The sequence below is a fragment of the Anser anser genome (genome assembly GCF_964211835.1).
Source record: "Anser anser genome assembly, chromosome: 4".
Taxonomy (NCBI): domain Eukaryota; kingdom Metazoa; phylum Chordata; class Aves; order Anseriformes; family Anatidae; genus Anser; species Anser anser.
The window spans coordinates 52,109,941-52,125,988 of record NC_139724.1 but is presented as its reverse complement, the minus strand read 5'-3'; the positions used below and the strand labels follow the sequence as shown (position 1 = coordinate 52,125,988).

Sequence of the window (16,048 nt, the reverse complement as noted above, 5' to 3'; positions counted from 1 at the left end):
AATGCCACACAGAGAACAGGACACAATTAAAACAGTCTCTCCTATTAAAAAAAAAAAAAAAAAGACAAGAAAAGAGCAGCAGTTAGTTCATAAATGCACAAAGAATATCTCAGAGCAAACTCAGCAGGATAAAAAACACAGATGCAAGCTCACTAAACCACCTTCAGTGGGAAGGTGTTGAAAACACACCACTGAAAATGTTTAATGCTGAGAAAAAAATTATGGAAAGTTATTTTATCCTGGAAGAGGCACATCCATGCTTACCCAATCCTTCCCAATTCTACTTTTGTTCTCTTTGAGCTAAAGATTGTCTGAACTGTCTTTTTAAAAAGACATTTACTTAACAGATATAAGAATAGGATGAAGTGAACTGAGTAGCCAATGATTCACCAAATGTAAGGAGGAGAGGGCAGGCCATGATAGTGTTACACAGTTTACTGCCTCAGTCTTTATCAGTTTTCCCCCTATGAAACCATTCTGATGAAAGACTTGCAGTTGTCTCTGCAACTGCCCTTGGACACGTGCCATAGTTATTTATAGGGTGGCAAATTATGTTCTGGTAAAAAATATTATACATACACATGAACTGTAGTTATCCAGAGCAAAATACTTGCAAGCTTCTGATTAGAAATGCACTGTCATATATAAATATATTAAAAGTATTTAAATATAAAAAATAATTTTAAAAATCTGTTTGAGAAAAAAAATTACCACTGTCTTTCCTCTAAGAAATACTAATCCTCCACAAACATCAGATTTAGGGGTCTAAATCTTTGACTGCAGAAATAACAATCTGTGTACCTTATTAAGATTTATTTTACTATTACAATTAAGAATTCTGATACCAGAGCATGAAGTCGTTATAAAAAGTGCAAATCACTACTCCATGTGTAACTCCATATGCATAAACAGGTCTGGCTAATATGCAATAAAGCAATGTAATGTTCTCACAGGGTTCTCTGGTTCATAGGAAAAGTAAATCTGTTAGTAAATTGGATCCACAACTGAAGGGGCAAATTTTAGCTTCCTGAGATAGCTAATATTCATTAAAGTTCAAAACATACTGAGATGTCTCTACGATGATGTTGTGTTGGTGTCACAACTGATGTGATTTTTCAGAAAACGGGTAGCAACCAGTATTGGTTACATAACCAGTACACAACCATACTGGTTACATAGTAGTACCTAAACTACCATGTTTTAATGAAAACTTTTAACAAAAGCCTTAGCTGAAAGAGCTTGTAAGTCTGGCAGGGAGAACGAAGTAAACAGTTTATAATGTCTAAATGGTGATGGAGAAAATATAGCATCCTTACTGAATATGGGTCTCACAGCCATCACTTTTGTTCCTGCATTACTGATTCTGGCTAGTACAGATGAACTGGGCACCATGACAGTTCTCCCAACTCAGCCGTGCCTGCTCTGGTTCACTTGCAACACTGCTACCCAGTCTCTCACAAAGGAAACTGAAGGACATATGCTACAGCTCCTTGCCTACCTTATCACACCACTCAGCATTCACACACTGAAACTGGAATAAATGTGTGTCAGATGGTGGTAGTTTGCCCAGTCAAATGACTGAACACACAGACACGTGACTAGAATTTACTTGCAAGTCCAATCCCATGTCCAGGTAAGTTCTCCTCATACATCAGAACATCTCCATTTTGTTTTTTGAAATGCACATACGACAGCAAGAGGTCACACACTATCTGAGAAAAAGTGTGCTGGAAGACAGCTCCCAGTGAGCTACCCTCTTACAAGGGTACTCAGAAATAACAGTTTACCTCTAAGACAAACCATTCAGGTATAATACACCTGATTTGTAAGCAAGAGACTAAGCATCCCTGTCTCCTATTCAAGTGGTGTATTACAGCTACTTTTGAGGGGGGAGCTTTAAAAAAAGATAGATGTTTTCTGGATCCTCTCTCCCAGCTACTCATGGTTAACCTGTTAAACATTCAGAATATATTGCAAAAACAAATCATTACATCTTTGTTCCACATGAAAAGCATCCATAGTGCATTATGTTCATCACAGTGCATCTTTTCCATAGTAACAGACATCTTGACAGGCAGAAACTCCCTAGATTGTTCCTTGTCTGTCCTTCCTCTGTTAACTTTGTCAAGTTCTCTCTAAACATGCAGGAAAGACCTTTTGGTTAGCCTCTTCTGACAGTTCCTCTAGAAAGTCAGTACCATAGCAGACATTCTGGCTTCATTCTTATCTCTTGCCTACAACATTTTTATCTTCTCTTAAGAATACCTTTACAAAACAGGGTCCCTTCTGGCATTTGTCTGAAAACTCAAAAAATACCCATACTTTAAGCCACTTGCTTTCAAAGCCATATTAGAGACTTAAGTGTAACTTAGTAGATGTCCAAACTTTATTATTATTTGTTCTCAGCTTTATATATGGATACAATGACATATATTACATATTGCTGTATGATTTCTACATTTTCAATTGTCACATTTTGTCTATAAATACAGATTCTACCTTACCAGTTCGTGGCACTACTCCCTTCAAAAAGCACTACTGTTCAACATTACTGCAAAGACATTTGAAGCAATATGTTTGCCTAATATAATGTTCAAGTTGAGAGCTACTAGAGATCTTACTAGCTTCACAGCTTGTTTTCCTATAACTAATCATTAATCTTGTCTAATTTGTGATACCAGTGTTCAGACTCTACTTACATGTTTGAATGAGCCAGCATGTAGAAACATTAATTCTTATCACTCTTGCCAGCATCTATCTATAGCAAGGCTTTTTGTAGAACATTCTTTTCCTGATCAGTCCTGCTTTCAGCTATGGTATATTATAAAATCAAGACACTGCTCTATGAAGACTGCTTTTAAAATGTTTTTATCCTACTCTTTTTTTTTTTAGGAATCATACTTCCATTCAATTTCTTATGCTTTGTCTTCCATAGAAGCTTTTTCATTTTTTTATTTTCAGTGTTCACTGCAGCATCACATTCAAACTCTATTTTGATGAGTTCAATTTTAATATCTTGCAATATTTTTTCCTTTTGAATTCATTTCCATAATGGCAATGGCAGACAGGAGAGAAGATCACTAAACGTGAAATTACAGTAACAGGATCTAAGCCTTGCTCATAGCAAGCTTCCACTGATGACACAGATATTTGGTTAGACATCCGCACATTTCACACATTACCAATCAAATTCTTTTAAAAGGATTTTAGAAGGCATGAGTTCAAGTGACTACACTACTGTTCACAGACAGAACTGCTCTGGATGCAGAGCAAGGTCTTGACTAGATTAGCCTGGGCCAGGTCTTCGCAGCTTGCTCCCCCATGAAGCTAAAATCCCCACCAATGTACACACATACTATCCTTCTGAATATTCCAAGCTTCTTTTCCCATTCCAAGGTTTCACATACTACTGTCTTCATACACTGATAACAAAAATTCTTCTGAATTTACCTTATTCCCTTCCTTCTGCACTAATACATAGGCAGTATACCCTGTGCACTAGAAAGTCCTATTCTAGAGAAAGTCATTAAAAAAGTGAAAAACAGAAATAGTTACCAAACACAGTTCTAGCTGGAACAGATTCCTTATTTATCCAAAATGAAACTTGAGAAAGGATGACGGTCATAATGCATGGGATATATGTCTGAATCATAAAATAACCCATTTTCCGTCTGAGGTGGAAGTAAACTGTCATAACAATATATTCACCTAAAAAAAAAAAAAGAAAGAAAATATTTTTCTGACTGCACATAAAATTTATGTGTTGCAGAATAACTGTTTCAGACTATCAACTAGGATGATTGGTTAAGATGATGCTAATCACAACACTTAACATGTATAGGAAGATATCTGCCTTACAAGACAAGAACAAAGATAAGTTTTAACCAGAAAATCCTGGAAACAGCAGGTCCTTACAGTATTATTCTGAAGCTGCTTTCAAAAATACTACATATACACAACTAACACTGGATCACTTTGCATAGTGTAAATATGATTTAAATTTTTTTTTGGCATCTGCTGAGCAAAAGAGTTTCAAGACACAAGTTATCTACCTACCACAGTATCCAGAACATTGTGGTACCCACCTGCTAAACAAAACAATTATAACAATGATGCATATAAAATGATATGGAAGCATCTCAGCTTTTTACTATATTTATACACCAGCATCACTGTGATAGAGACATGCAAAAATAATTAAAAATGGCTTAAGTTTAGATAAAGTATCATTATTAATATTAAACAAAATAGTTATAGTTTCAGTTTAAACTGAATAAAGTATATAAATAGAAGTACTACAGAAAAAGCGTTTGGGGGACAGTAAGGAAATTGGGTCATTAACTCATAGTAATAAATACACTAACAGGTCAATTTCTAATGTACTTCAAAATGCTTTTACCTTACAAAAATCATCCTTAGAGCAATACATCACATATATTTGCTTTATTTGTTTCATTTTGACCATCTCACAACACCCAAACTTGCTGATGTTTAGAAAATGATTCCAATTTTTAAAAATATTTTGGGAATATGCTTGCTTTATCAGCAAACTGCTCATCAGTGATACTTCACTCATTTAGGATGCCTGTAGTTGCCATTTGCCTTATTTCTTACAGCATAAATCAGCAGAAGTATCTATTGTGACTAATGCATTTGTGCCTATCCTTATCTGACTAGAGGGTTTTTATGGTTTTAATAACCCATTCTGTATGCTCTACTTTTATCCCAAGCTGTTTGTACCGCCAAACAAAGGAAGTCTTTTGCACATAATGTGGATACAGTGCTGAGAAATTACTTCCTCACCCAGGCATCCTCTTGACTCTTCAAACTGCATTTTAAGCAGTGATTAAATACTCATTTTGTCCCTTGGAGTAATGATCTCATTCTGGTTTTCTGAAAGACCTTCGCAATCTACGGTAATGAATCTGCAAATGTAAATCTGAAGGACAGAAACCTAATTCAGATTTATGTTCTCAGCCCTCAATATATACCCTATGACATTCAGTAGAATATCTTACAGGAAAGAAAGAAAAAAAGCCTAGGGCAGTATTACAGGGTTAGTTTCACCTCAAATTAACTCTTGCTGATGAGATTCCTACCTGTAATAGATTTAATGGTTTCAGTGGATACCGTATGCCCAAGCAGGTCATACTGAACTAAACTGGAAGACTCCTCAGGAACTTCCACTGACTTCTCAGGTCCTTTTGTCCAGGTATAAATCATTTCACTCTTTGGATATGCATCTACAACACAGCACCAGTTTGCATAAATAGGAAACTTCTCACACCTTACCAGGACCCCAACCCAAACCTACTGAAATTGAACAGCAAGACTCACAGTAACAACTTTAGAAGATAACCTCCACGAAGTTACCCCAAAAAACCACCCTCCCATGAGTAAAAATTGGAGCTAAAGTCATATGTCAAGTGTCACAGATAAATTAACTTCACATTCAAATGCGAAGTCTGAACACTACACTTTCTGGATCAGTCCTTACTGAGCGTGTAAAGATTATCTTTACGTTATTTTAGAAATTTCTATCTAAAAATTTATTATTAAAATATACGGGTATCTAAAAAAAGAGCATGATAAAGGGGACACATTTTGGAGACAGGGTGCAAATTTCTTTAAAGGAAATATGATTAAACTAAAGTCAGAAGTTTAAGGGTATTTTTTTGCCAGAAACTAGAGGTCAGTAAAAGATTCACAGTAGCCCAGAAACAAGCACTCCCGAAGAAACATTCTAACATTTAACACAAAAGACATAACTTAGGGCTAGCATTCAATCCCTACACAGCCCAAACTCCTGTTAAAATTAAATTAAACGAGTCTTGCATTTGAAATTGCTATGTCTTATTTAAAGTTTCACTGAAGAAGACACCAGATTAGTGTGAAGCACAATTTCTGCTGACTGAAGAAATATGCTGGTGGAAAAGTCCCTACTATTGAAGTTCCCCTACTACACATCTGATACTAAAGCCAATTCTAGAAGGACCAGGTTTCCAGTCTCACCATAACTGAAAAGCCTTATCAGAGCAGTGTCTTTAATATCTCTGTTTTGCTTGACTGACTACCCAGCTGTATAAGCTCAATGTATGCTAAGGAACAACTCTAAGTAGCTTCCAGCCATTTCAAACTTCAAAATTCAGGGGTCAAGGAAAGCAGATTAATGTCCAGCCACTGACTATATCCCAGCGTAAAGCAGCAGTGACCAGGGACACTTAGAAGAGTAAAAAGATAGATAATGGAGCAAGTCAACTGTCCCCAGGTGGTCACAACAATCTCTGCTGTGGATTAAAATCAGGGAATCATAACTGCCTCCCTCTGTTGCACGCAATACGTCACAAAATGTTCCTTCTAGCAAAAGTCAGGTATAGATTTTTTGGATACCCTTCAGACTTTGAAGCAGAAAAGGACAGTCACCTGCACTAAGATTCCTCTCGCTTACTCTCACCTGTCTAAAAGCTAGCTAGCATAAACTTGCCATGCAGACTCCCTCATATAGGCCAAGAGATAGGAGATAAGACAAACACAACTAAGATCAAATCTTCACACTTAACATACAAATCTATCTTAGGATGTCAGCTTGACATCGCTGACTGTAGAGAAAGCCAAATAACCAGCTGCCCTAGGCACCTTTTACCTGACTGCTGTAAGTTGAGATGGATCCCACCCTCTTTGTCTTCTCCAGAGAATTTCTCACTTCACTGAGTGTTCAATTCATCCCTAGGAACCAAGAAAAACTACATATTTCAAGAAACAGTATAGCCAGAATAGGGGGATTTAACGTAATAGCTGAATCGCTGCCTGCTTTTCAATTCTCTGGGTTTAATTTTTCAGATCCTAAATAAAATTCTCAAGGAACTTAACAGGAGTTTTGTCTGCATAAGGATTGCGTATCAAGACTAATATTCAGAAAGTTTAGTAATTGATCAAAATCTACTTCTACTATTTAAATTCTGTAGTTACAAGAAATTTCATAATTGCAACTTACAACTCCCAAATTTGAGAGGACAAGCATGACCATCCATGGGAAAATCCACTAATCTCATGGGACACTCTGCACTTATTGTAAGCCTATAATGGAACAAATTAAATAGTCTCTGGTTGCCATTTTGTCTAGGCAGCATAACTTTTGCATACAGTAATTGTAAAAAGCTGAACAAACAAGCTAGATACCTCATTGTGTACAGGATGGTGCCATTTCTCATTATTCTGAAGAGTTTATTTGGGGCTGTCATATTATGTGCAACCGACTTTTTCCCATTCCTGAAGAAAGTGTCAGGAGTCCACACCTTCGAAACCATCAAGTTGTTAAGTCTTAAAATTTCAATAGGGCCATCATATTTTAATCTTTTGTCTACCCATGTTTGACGGAAGAAGACATCCATTGTATACTCCTGTATTAAATTGCAGAATAACAAAGATCATATTTTGCATATATAAGTGTTTCCTGTAATTAAAATAAATAAATAAATAAATAGAAATCGCTCAGGAGCAAAGAAATTAGTTGTAAAGAAAATGCTAAGTCCACTACACAAACATTTCCACCAATTAAAGTGCTGTGTACTTCTTAATAGCTTAATTTCCCACATTAGTCATGTCAATAAATTGCTACACATATTTAATCATTAAGAAATAATTAATCTAATTAGATTGCAGGAAGCAGGCACTTTAACTTGTAGTCACGCATATAACTGGAAACAAAATGATCTGTGACAATAAGTGTCAACAGATTTTTAAAGAAAATACAGCCAGCAGCAAAAAAAATCCATGGATAAATTAAAATATCAGGACAAACAATTACCTCCACTTTAAAGCCACGAAAGGAAATTTAAATTCAACTTTTAAATAACAAAAGCAAAATATTTCCTTTGTCATGTCACAAGACGTATATAATAAACTACACACAGAGTTGCATAAATACACGTTTATTTTTAACTACATAACTATCCTGCTAACTTCCCCAGAAAAGCCATTCGGATGCTCCAAAGAAAACATGCAAACAACTGCAGAATTGCAGACACAAGTACATCATGAGAAATCACATGCTAGTTAATTGACAAAGGAATGCATTTCTCATCTTGGAAAGCTTAAATATTTCACACACCCACAAAAAAAAAATAATATTGTGGCATTGAAAAAGGTAACATAGGAAGTTTGAAGTCCTTTCTAACTTACAGCTGCAATTCTGTGTTAAGTCAAATGATGTTTTTGACTTTATTTCAAACCTTTCTGCATGTTATTAGCATTGAAACTACTTGTTTGGTCATATCTATTCATATGGGCAAGGATACATCTCTACAGGTGTAATGAATTCTAGAATTAGGTTTGCTGCCTTCTGCATGGCTGCATTGTCCAGTAAGGTTTATCATGAATCTACCAGGTCTCTCTTCTATTGTCATTTCCTGCTGGTGACTTCATAGCTTATAGTAGCAGTTTCTGTTATCAGCTTCTACGTGATACATTTTGTAAAATGAGATGTCAATTCCTTTCATTACACTGGGTACCAAAGCAATCCAGTTCTTCTAAAAAGACATTCCGAGAGATCACCTCCTGTACTGAGACTATCTCACGCTTTGCTCTTCCAGTGAGTTTTATGAATGCAGCCACATACATACCACATTGGGTCACTAATGGATACACTAACTAAAAATCATTCCAAAACCAATTCCTGGATCCCTGGAATTGCCTTCTAATCAATCTCTAATGACAAAAGGGGAAATATCTGTCGTAAACTCTCCTTTTGCTGATTCCTTACCTACCTTCAGTTCTCGTTTTCACTCCTGCCTTCTCCAAGATAACTAATAATTTCCACGTGGCAGCATGTGAAATGCTTCACCAAAGCCTGGGAGATCACATGCAGCCATCAATTTAGAGGTGAGGCTCACATTACTAGATTTCCTTGGGACCAGATTCTTGTACCCCTTGTCACACTGACCAGCATCACACATATCCATCGAAGGTGTAAGATGAAGTTCAGCATGAGACTGGTACAGGAACCTAGCCCTTGAAAAAATATCTTGCTGTCACATACTTCTCCCTAGCATAGAACCAAATGAGGTGCACCAGAAAGTGCAGGATAGAACCATGTGGGAAGGAAGCTATTGCCCTGAAACTGCCTTTCCCTTAAAGAAGTTAAGTACAAACATACAATGCACATATGCCTCTGTTACGTCCATGTGATTTCTTGGATGTTTTATAAAAAAGAGAAATGGTCACGTGATTTAAGGGTATACTGCTGGATTATAGAAGTTGATGAGAGTTATGCTGGACTTGACCTCAAGTGGATGCAGACGCCTTTCAGGCACAAATAACAGCATGTGCAAATGTAACGTTTGTCTTCTGTGCGTATTTCATGCATGTCATTTTGACATTCAATTTCTGCAGACACTCATGAAAACTCCTATCAGTCAAACATTTACTGAAAGTGATGCTAAAAGGGGCACAAAGATTGACAAAGGGAATTCATTTGAAATGAAAATGTCAACAAGTATTTGTGAAATGATGTCATTATTATTCACCTGAGAATAACACACATTTCAGAAAGGGAAAGGCAATTTCAAAGAGATTACATATTTTCCCCACAGTATGCTTACTGAGATGCTCCCTGCAAGGCCTCTACACCATAAAAATCTGCTTTAAATCCTGTGAAGTAATTTCTTTAAACCAGTCAAAAACCAGTGCAAGTGTGACCAGAATCAGGCCTGCTGTATCTAATTATAAGCTATAAATTAAGCTGCTCTTAATCCTGTCTACTTTGCATGACTGACAGAACAGTACGGAGACGTGACTTAAGCATCCACTCCTGACTGCAGTTAATGGTTTCTCAGAAACAGGAAACGGCATTTTAATTCCAGAAATACATACCATTTCCACATCAGAAACAGGTCCAAAACTGGTGACATATATATCTGTTTTGACTTCTGTAACAGGACCTAATACATGAAAAGGAAGTGAGCAAGAAAACGTGAATTTTGCAGGTCAACAGTTCTCATAAGTGATCCTGGCATGTCAACAGTTATCGCTTTGAGGGTTCTGAGGACAAGCAAGAGCAAAATGCAAACACAGGTCATTTCAACTAAGTCTCTAATAACAAGCACTGCTCAACTATCTTTACCACACAAGTAAGCCAAAAGCAGCATTTCAATGCAAATCCCCATTTAGGAAACCAACGTAGACTCAACAGATGAGAAAACAGGTACCGATAAATCAAACGCCTTATGGAAAACACTATGCTGATAAACAACAAGCACCTCATTTAAGTAATCCACATTCCCCAAGGTATCTGTTGTTAACATTCAGTCTTACTGGTAATAACTGGGCTACAGATATTGGCATGCCATGCACTAGGCAATTTACTATTGCAGGATCAAGAATTGCAACCATATCGAGAGAAGTACTTAAGTGGCTTAATACTGACAAACAGAAGATTTAGGAATCTCAGCATTTTGGAGTGTCTGAACCTTGGTCCACATGCTATTACAAAGCCTGTCTTGAAAGAGCTAGTGGTATTTATGACACAGGGCAGCAGAGGTCTTGAACATTCACAGCTGGGAATGGCAAGCAACCATCAGAAAAAGAGGTTTCATCTCAACATTATCATCTCCTTTACTACAGGACAAAGCACCTTGAAATGTAAAATGGGCAACATTCCACATTACTTTTAATGGGAGTTTTAGGGTTTCCATTAACCTAAGAACACATGCAGGATTTAGGTTCGTTCCCAATGTAAAACGCTAGAAAACTGCTAATTATTACCAGGTATGACGATGATTCTGTGATCAAAGCATTAGCTAATGGTTTAACTCAAGTAATGAACTTACATCATAAATTAACAATAAAAAAAAAAATCTACTGATGTTCCTACCAAACAATATCTGTTTGAAAAAAAAAAACAAACTCACAACCACAGTTTCTACATTCCTGCAACTCAAACTTCTGAAGAGGAAAAGTGGTTCAAGTCTGTTAATTCAGGCTTTATCGTAGTATTTGGAATCTAAATACGAAAAGAGGAAAGACTTAAGACTGTTTGAAGCAGAAGAATATGTGCCTCTTGGAAAGAAAAAAAAATCACTTCACAGACATCACTCTGAATCAAATGTTAAAGGGATAAAAAGATAAGCAACTGGAAAACAGGAAACCCATATTTCTTGCACCTAGAACAAGTGTCAAACTGTGAACAAAAAGTAAAATAAAACCATGCAAAATTATTTCACTAAACAGTTTGCAAGTTATGTAGAGAAGAACAGCTAAGATTTTTTCAGCTAAATGTCAAAAAACAGACTCCTTGCTGGAAGTTAACAGCTTCACAGAAGGACATTTTTTCAAGATAAAATCTTAAGAAAATTCACCCTACAACAGTTGGTAGGCTCAGTGGTCCCTGGAAAGTTGGATCCTTCAGCATGTCTGTCTTGAAGAGGTTTTAAGAAGCATTTCCCAAGTTCCAGATAACACACTTTTATACCATTCTGCTCTTCTAAACATGTCAAATGGAAGCTGCTCCCCTTTCTACAAGTAATTACGTGTTCATCAGGGCACAGAAATCCACGAGTGGTTAGACCACTCATTTCACTGCCAATGTAGTCCAATGAAGTTTCCAGAATATAATTATTTCTGGAGAGCTCCAAGAGATCAGAAAAAAATCATGCAAGAGCTGTCAAAATACTGGAAGTGCAGACTTTCACCTGCAGCATTAAAAAAATAGGTGAGAAAAAAACAATCATGCGCACATAGAAACACAGGTGATCCAAATGTACCTGATTTCCCATAACCTATCTAAAGTCTATCTATAGTCTAAAGACTATCATTTATCTAGCGTAAACTACTTTGGGTTTAAATACGTATATATACACAAAATATTTCTTTATTTCATCTAGCAAATGTGAAATGTTTCTGAAATCCAAGTTCTATAGAAATGAAAAAGAGACATTGCTGCACACTGCTCTAGGGGGAAAATACAGAAACAAGTCTTTGTTACCCAACAATAAGAAAATACTAAAAGTCATATTCCTAAAAACAAAACAAAACCACCTTTTACTGGTTTTCTTTATGATATCTTCATTTCTTTACCTCGCAGAACACTGTAATTTCATAACTGTTGAATTGAACAAAGCAGCAGATTTTCCCCATAGGCATGAGCTGGTTTTCCTCAGAAACTGATTTCTTCTGTTTTATTAAATGATTACAGTTTCACAAGCAATAAGTGTTCAGAGTCTTTTTGCAAGTTTATTTTTTGGAGTTTCTTGGAAAGATGGAGAGATCTAAGACCAGGAAACTAATCTCAAAATCAGCAAGCTTATGATTTACTGCTATTAGAAACCCAATTGGAGTAACACAGGACTAAAACTATGCTAAAGTTTTGTCTTCTAGCAACTGCTATTCTGCTCTTAAACCTTTATTTACTAGTAGGACTCATGAGACGGAAGGAGGACATACAATTAAGAAGCCACAAAATAAGGTTGATATTAAAGTTTACTTTTGGATGAATGCCTGACATGATGGCAGTGCAATGATTAAACAAATGTTAAAATTCACATTTTAGGCCACTAGACAACGTGAGAGGAATGAGGATCTACCAACATCTTAGGCATCATAACAGAACAAACACATCCACCTAGTACTGATATGCAAATCCTTGCTTTGCATCCAAAACCGTGGTAAGCATTAAGATGTTTGGTAGGAGAGAAGACAACTGCAAGGGACAGCGGAGACTGATCATCTCTCTAATGCTTTTCCCAAAGTCGTAGCCCCATCACGCTTCACATCTTTCACCGACATTGTCAGTCCACAACTGTTAAGGCCAAACACTGGATTTTCAACCACACCACAGTACTCAACACCAACCCAGGAGCATCTATGGCGACATCATATTCTCCTTGTAGGAGAAAACATAACTCCAGTACGTAACAATAGTGGGGGTAGAAAGAGTGAGTCATGCCTTTTTTTCTTCCTAATTATTACTAATCATGGGAATTCCTGTCAACGAGGAGGTGATTTGTAGTCACCTAACCTACTTTTACTGGTGATTTAAGCAGCCCTCTGAAACGAGCATGTTGCACCACTTAATCAACCTGGGCTGTGCAAGCAGAAGATCCGATTAGAAACCTTCACCTTCTACTACTGGCAATAAAATGCAGGGAGTTGTAAGAAGGCCAATTAATTTTAAATATGACCATTTGGGCTTATCCTTCAATGGATGTTCAGAAAGCATCTAATCACCATAAATCTTCAGGAACACTGAAGAACTATTTATAACATACTGGTGTGTATTTTTATGTCAATGAAATAGGAGGAGAGTCCTACACACTGCAGTGGGAACGGTTAAGTCTGAATCACCGCTTGCAAGATAATATATTTTAAAGAAGCTCAGGCAGGATTAAAAGCAACCCCTGCAAAAAGCCAGAATAGTTCAGCGTTCGGTAGAGATGCTGCATGTGGGCTGCAGAAGTGATGCCAGGCCCTAACCCTGCGAACAGGAACATAAGACAGCTCTCCCATGCGTTGCATGCCAACATATGGGTTGAACCGCAGCACAGCTCCCAGCGAAAGACTTTGGGCTCCATTATCCCCTCGTCTCCATAGGCAACTGTCACTGCAGAGATCTCCACTGTATGTAAACAGTCAAATCCTGCACAGGCTCTCCGTACATTGCAAATTTTGCCATCAAGAGTCACGCTGCCAAGCAGGAACATTAGCAACAAGTCTGTACAAAGGTTTCGACACACAAACTACAGTTTAAATGTTAAGTGCAGCTATTGCCACTGCTATGAGATCAGTCCCAGGATACAAAAACTACGTGAAACTACATTACATCAGTTCCTACAGTAACATCTAAAAAAGGGGGGAGGAAGAAGTAGTTGCTACAGATTTATTTTTTTTTTTAAAGAACTACATGTGAAAGACTTGGTGCATTTTCTAAATTCTCGCTGGCTGCTTATGATTGCTATCTTTCAATTTTAAAAAGATTCTATGAAGCATGTTCTTTGTTTAATTCTACAGCAGAGGACACCTGCTATATATGAAATTTCTGCTGGGAACTCAGAACCACTAGGTAGCGCATTGAATGTGGAATGTGGAGTTCAAACACTTGTGCTACATTCTTTATCCAAAGATAAATACAACAAATGCAACAGCACACGGTAACTTTTACATTCATCCATCAGCATGTCTGAACCCTGAAAAGAAAAAAAACATGCCTCCAGAAATGAGGAGACTACTCTGTTTCTTTGCCTGTTCAGCAGTTACTCTCTGCTGAAACAGCCAACAAGGCTGACACTCGTGCCAGTTCCCATGATGTGGACACCTGTCTGCTAAGGACTGGACCAAGAATATCAGCTAATTTTATACAGGTCACTAAACAACAGACAGATGGTAATGACTTCAAGCATTACAAACCTGGGCCAAATTCAGATCAGGCAACTACAGGTAGATAACACTATATCCTGTTAACAAGCCTTTGAGTCATCTGCTCTCACCAGCTGAGGAAGACTGGACAAGTGCCTGAGGAAAAAAAAAATGATAACTTTACAGTGCTCATGTCCAGTCCCTTTGCAACCTTAAAAAAAAAATATATTACAGAATCTATTATGCTGAGCAATGGGACCTTGAAAGTATGCATGAATTTTTTAATAAGAGCAGATAATCATGTAGATATATTTCTATTCTCTAAAAAGAAAAAGATGTCTTTGCCCTTCAAATTTATTCTGCATGTATTTCTTGACTACACTCACTCCTTTTGCCTCCACAGGAAATGAAACTCTTCAGTAACAATGTTCATAAGCTGAACATTACACAGCCTAGTAGGGGCAGAGAGGCTGTCCCATACTTTTCTTAGGGAAGATGACAGCCAACATATTTAATTCCACCAGGTATTCAGCTGCACTTTCACAGACACAAGATCATGAGAAAGAGTAAGAAAAGAGGAAGGAAAGAAAAAGGAAAGTGAACTAACATGGTTCTGTTCCTTCTACTCATGAGCCAGCATGCAGGCAACTTGTGAACAGAAAGCAGGAGAACTATCACCACTTCACTAGCTGATAGTAAGACTTGCACTTTGTGCCAGAGTGCACCTCACACAAATAAACAGACCCAAGAGGAGAGATTGCTCCAGCCTTCAGTGACTGATGGGCAACCACACCACAAGGAGACAGGAACATGCTGTGGGCAACATCGTCAGCCTCTGAAGGGACACACCTTCTTTCTTTTGGTCTGAACAAAAAGCAAGATGCCCAAGATCAAAGGTATGCCTAGCAGAAAAATTCATCAGAATTAGCAGACACAAAGGAATACTGAGTGATGCTCTTCCCTCACTTCAGTCATCTCATTTCTTCTTACTTTGCTAAGTACAGGCCTAAGTGTGATGAGCTAGCATGTCATGAAAGTTTTAAAAGATATCATAACATTGCAAAGTTATAACCTTATAATAAGAGATTATATACATAATAAAAGGTGATCCTTCCACTGTACTCAGCACTGGTGAGGCCACACCTTGAGTACTGTGTCCAGTTCTATGCTCCCCAGTACAAGAGAGATGTGGACAGAGTCCAGCAGAGGTCCACCAAGATGCCTGGGGGGGACTGCAGCCCCTCCGTGTAAGGAGATGCTGGGAGCTGGGACTGCTCAGCCTGGGGAAGGGGAGGCTCAGGGGGATCTCATCACTGCGTGTAAATACCTGAAGGGTGGGTGCAAAGAGGAGGGAGCCAGGCTCTTTTCAGTGGTGCCCAGTGCCAGGACAAGAGGCAGTGGGCACAAACTTTAACACCAGCAGTTCCCTCTGAATATCAGGAAGCATTTCTGTGCTGTGAGGGTGACCGAGCACAGGCTGCCCAGAGAGGTTGAGGAGTCTCCCTCCTTGGAGATCCTTAAAAGCTGGCTGGACGTTATCCTGGGCACCCTGCTTGAGCAGGGAGATGGGACCAGATGGCCTCCAGAGGTCCCTTCCAGCCGTAACCATTCTGTAGTTCTTTAATCCAGCACAGGTTTTAATCAGATCTGTCAGGCCCTTCTATCAGGAGCTCCTCAGGTAAAGTCTAAAACCACAGAAGTG

General features: G+C 37.9%; 1 protein-coding gene across 11 annotated transcripts in view; it reads right to left on the bottom strand.

The window, feature by feature from the left end:
- GABRA4 (gamma-aminobutyric acid type A receptor subunit alpha4) overlaps positions 1–16,048 on the bottom strand; it is a 55,217-nt gene that overhangs the window by 27,991 nt on the left and 11,178 nt on the right. For 2 of the 11 annotated variants that reach the window (XM_083833208.1, XM_083833212.1), the window contains 5 exons: positions 9,871–9,938; positions 7,180–7,400; positions 6,995–7,077; positions 5,100–5,243; positions 3,556–3,708 (listed from right to left, as the gene is read on the bottom strand). In XM_083833208.1, coding sequence (XP_083689334.1) covers positions 3,556–3,708; positions 5,100–5,243; positions 6,995–7,077; positions 7,180–7,400; positions 9,871–9,938 — 669 coding nt within the window. The other 9 variants (XM_083833216.1, XM_083833210.1, XM_083833218.1 and 6 more) reach the window with 9 other exon arrangements.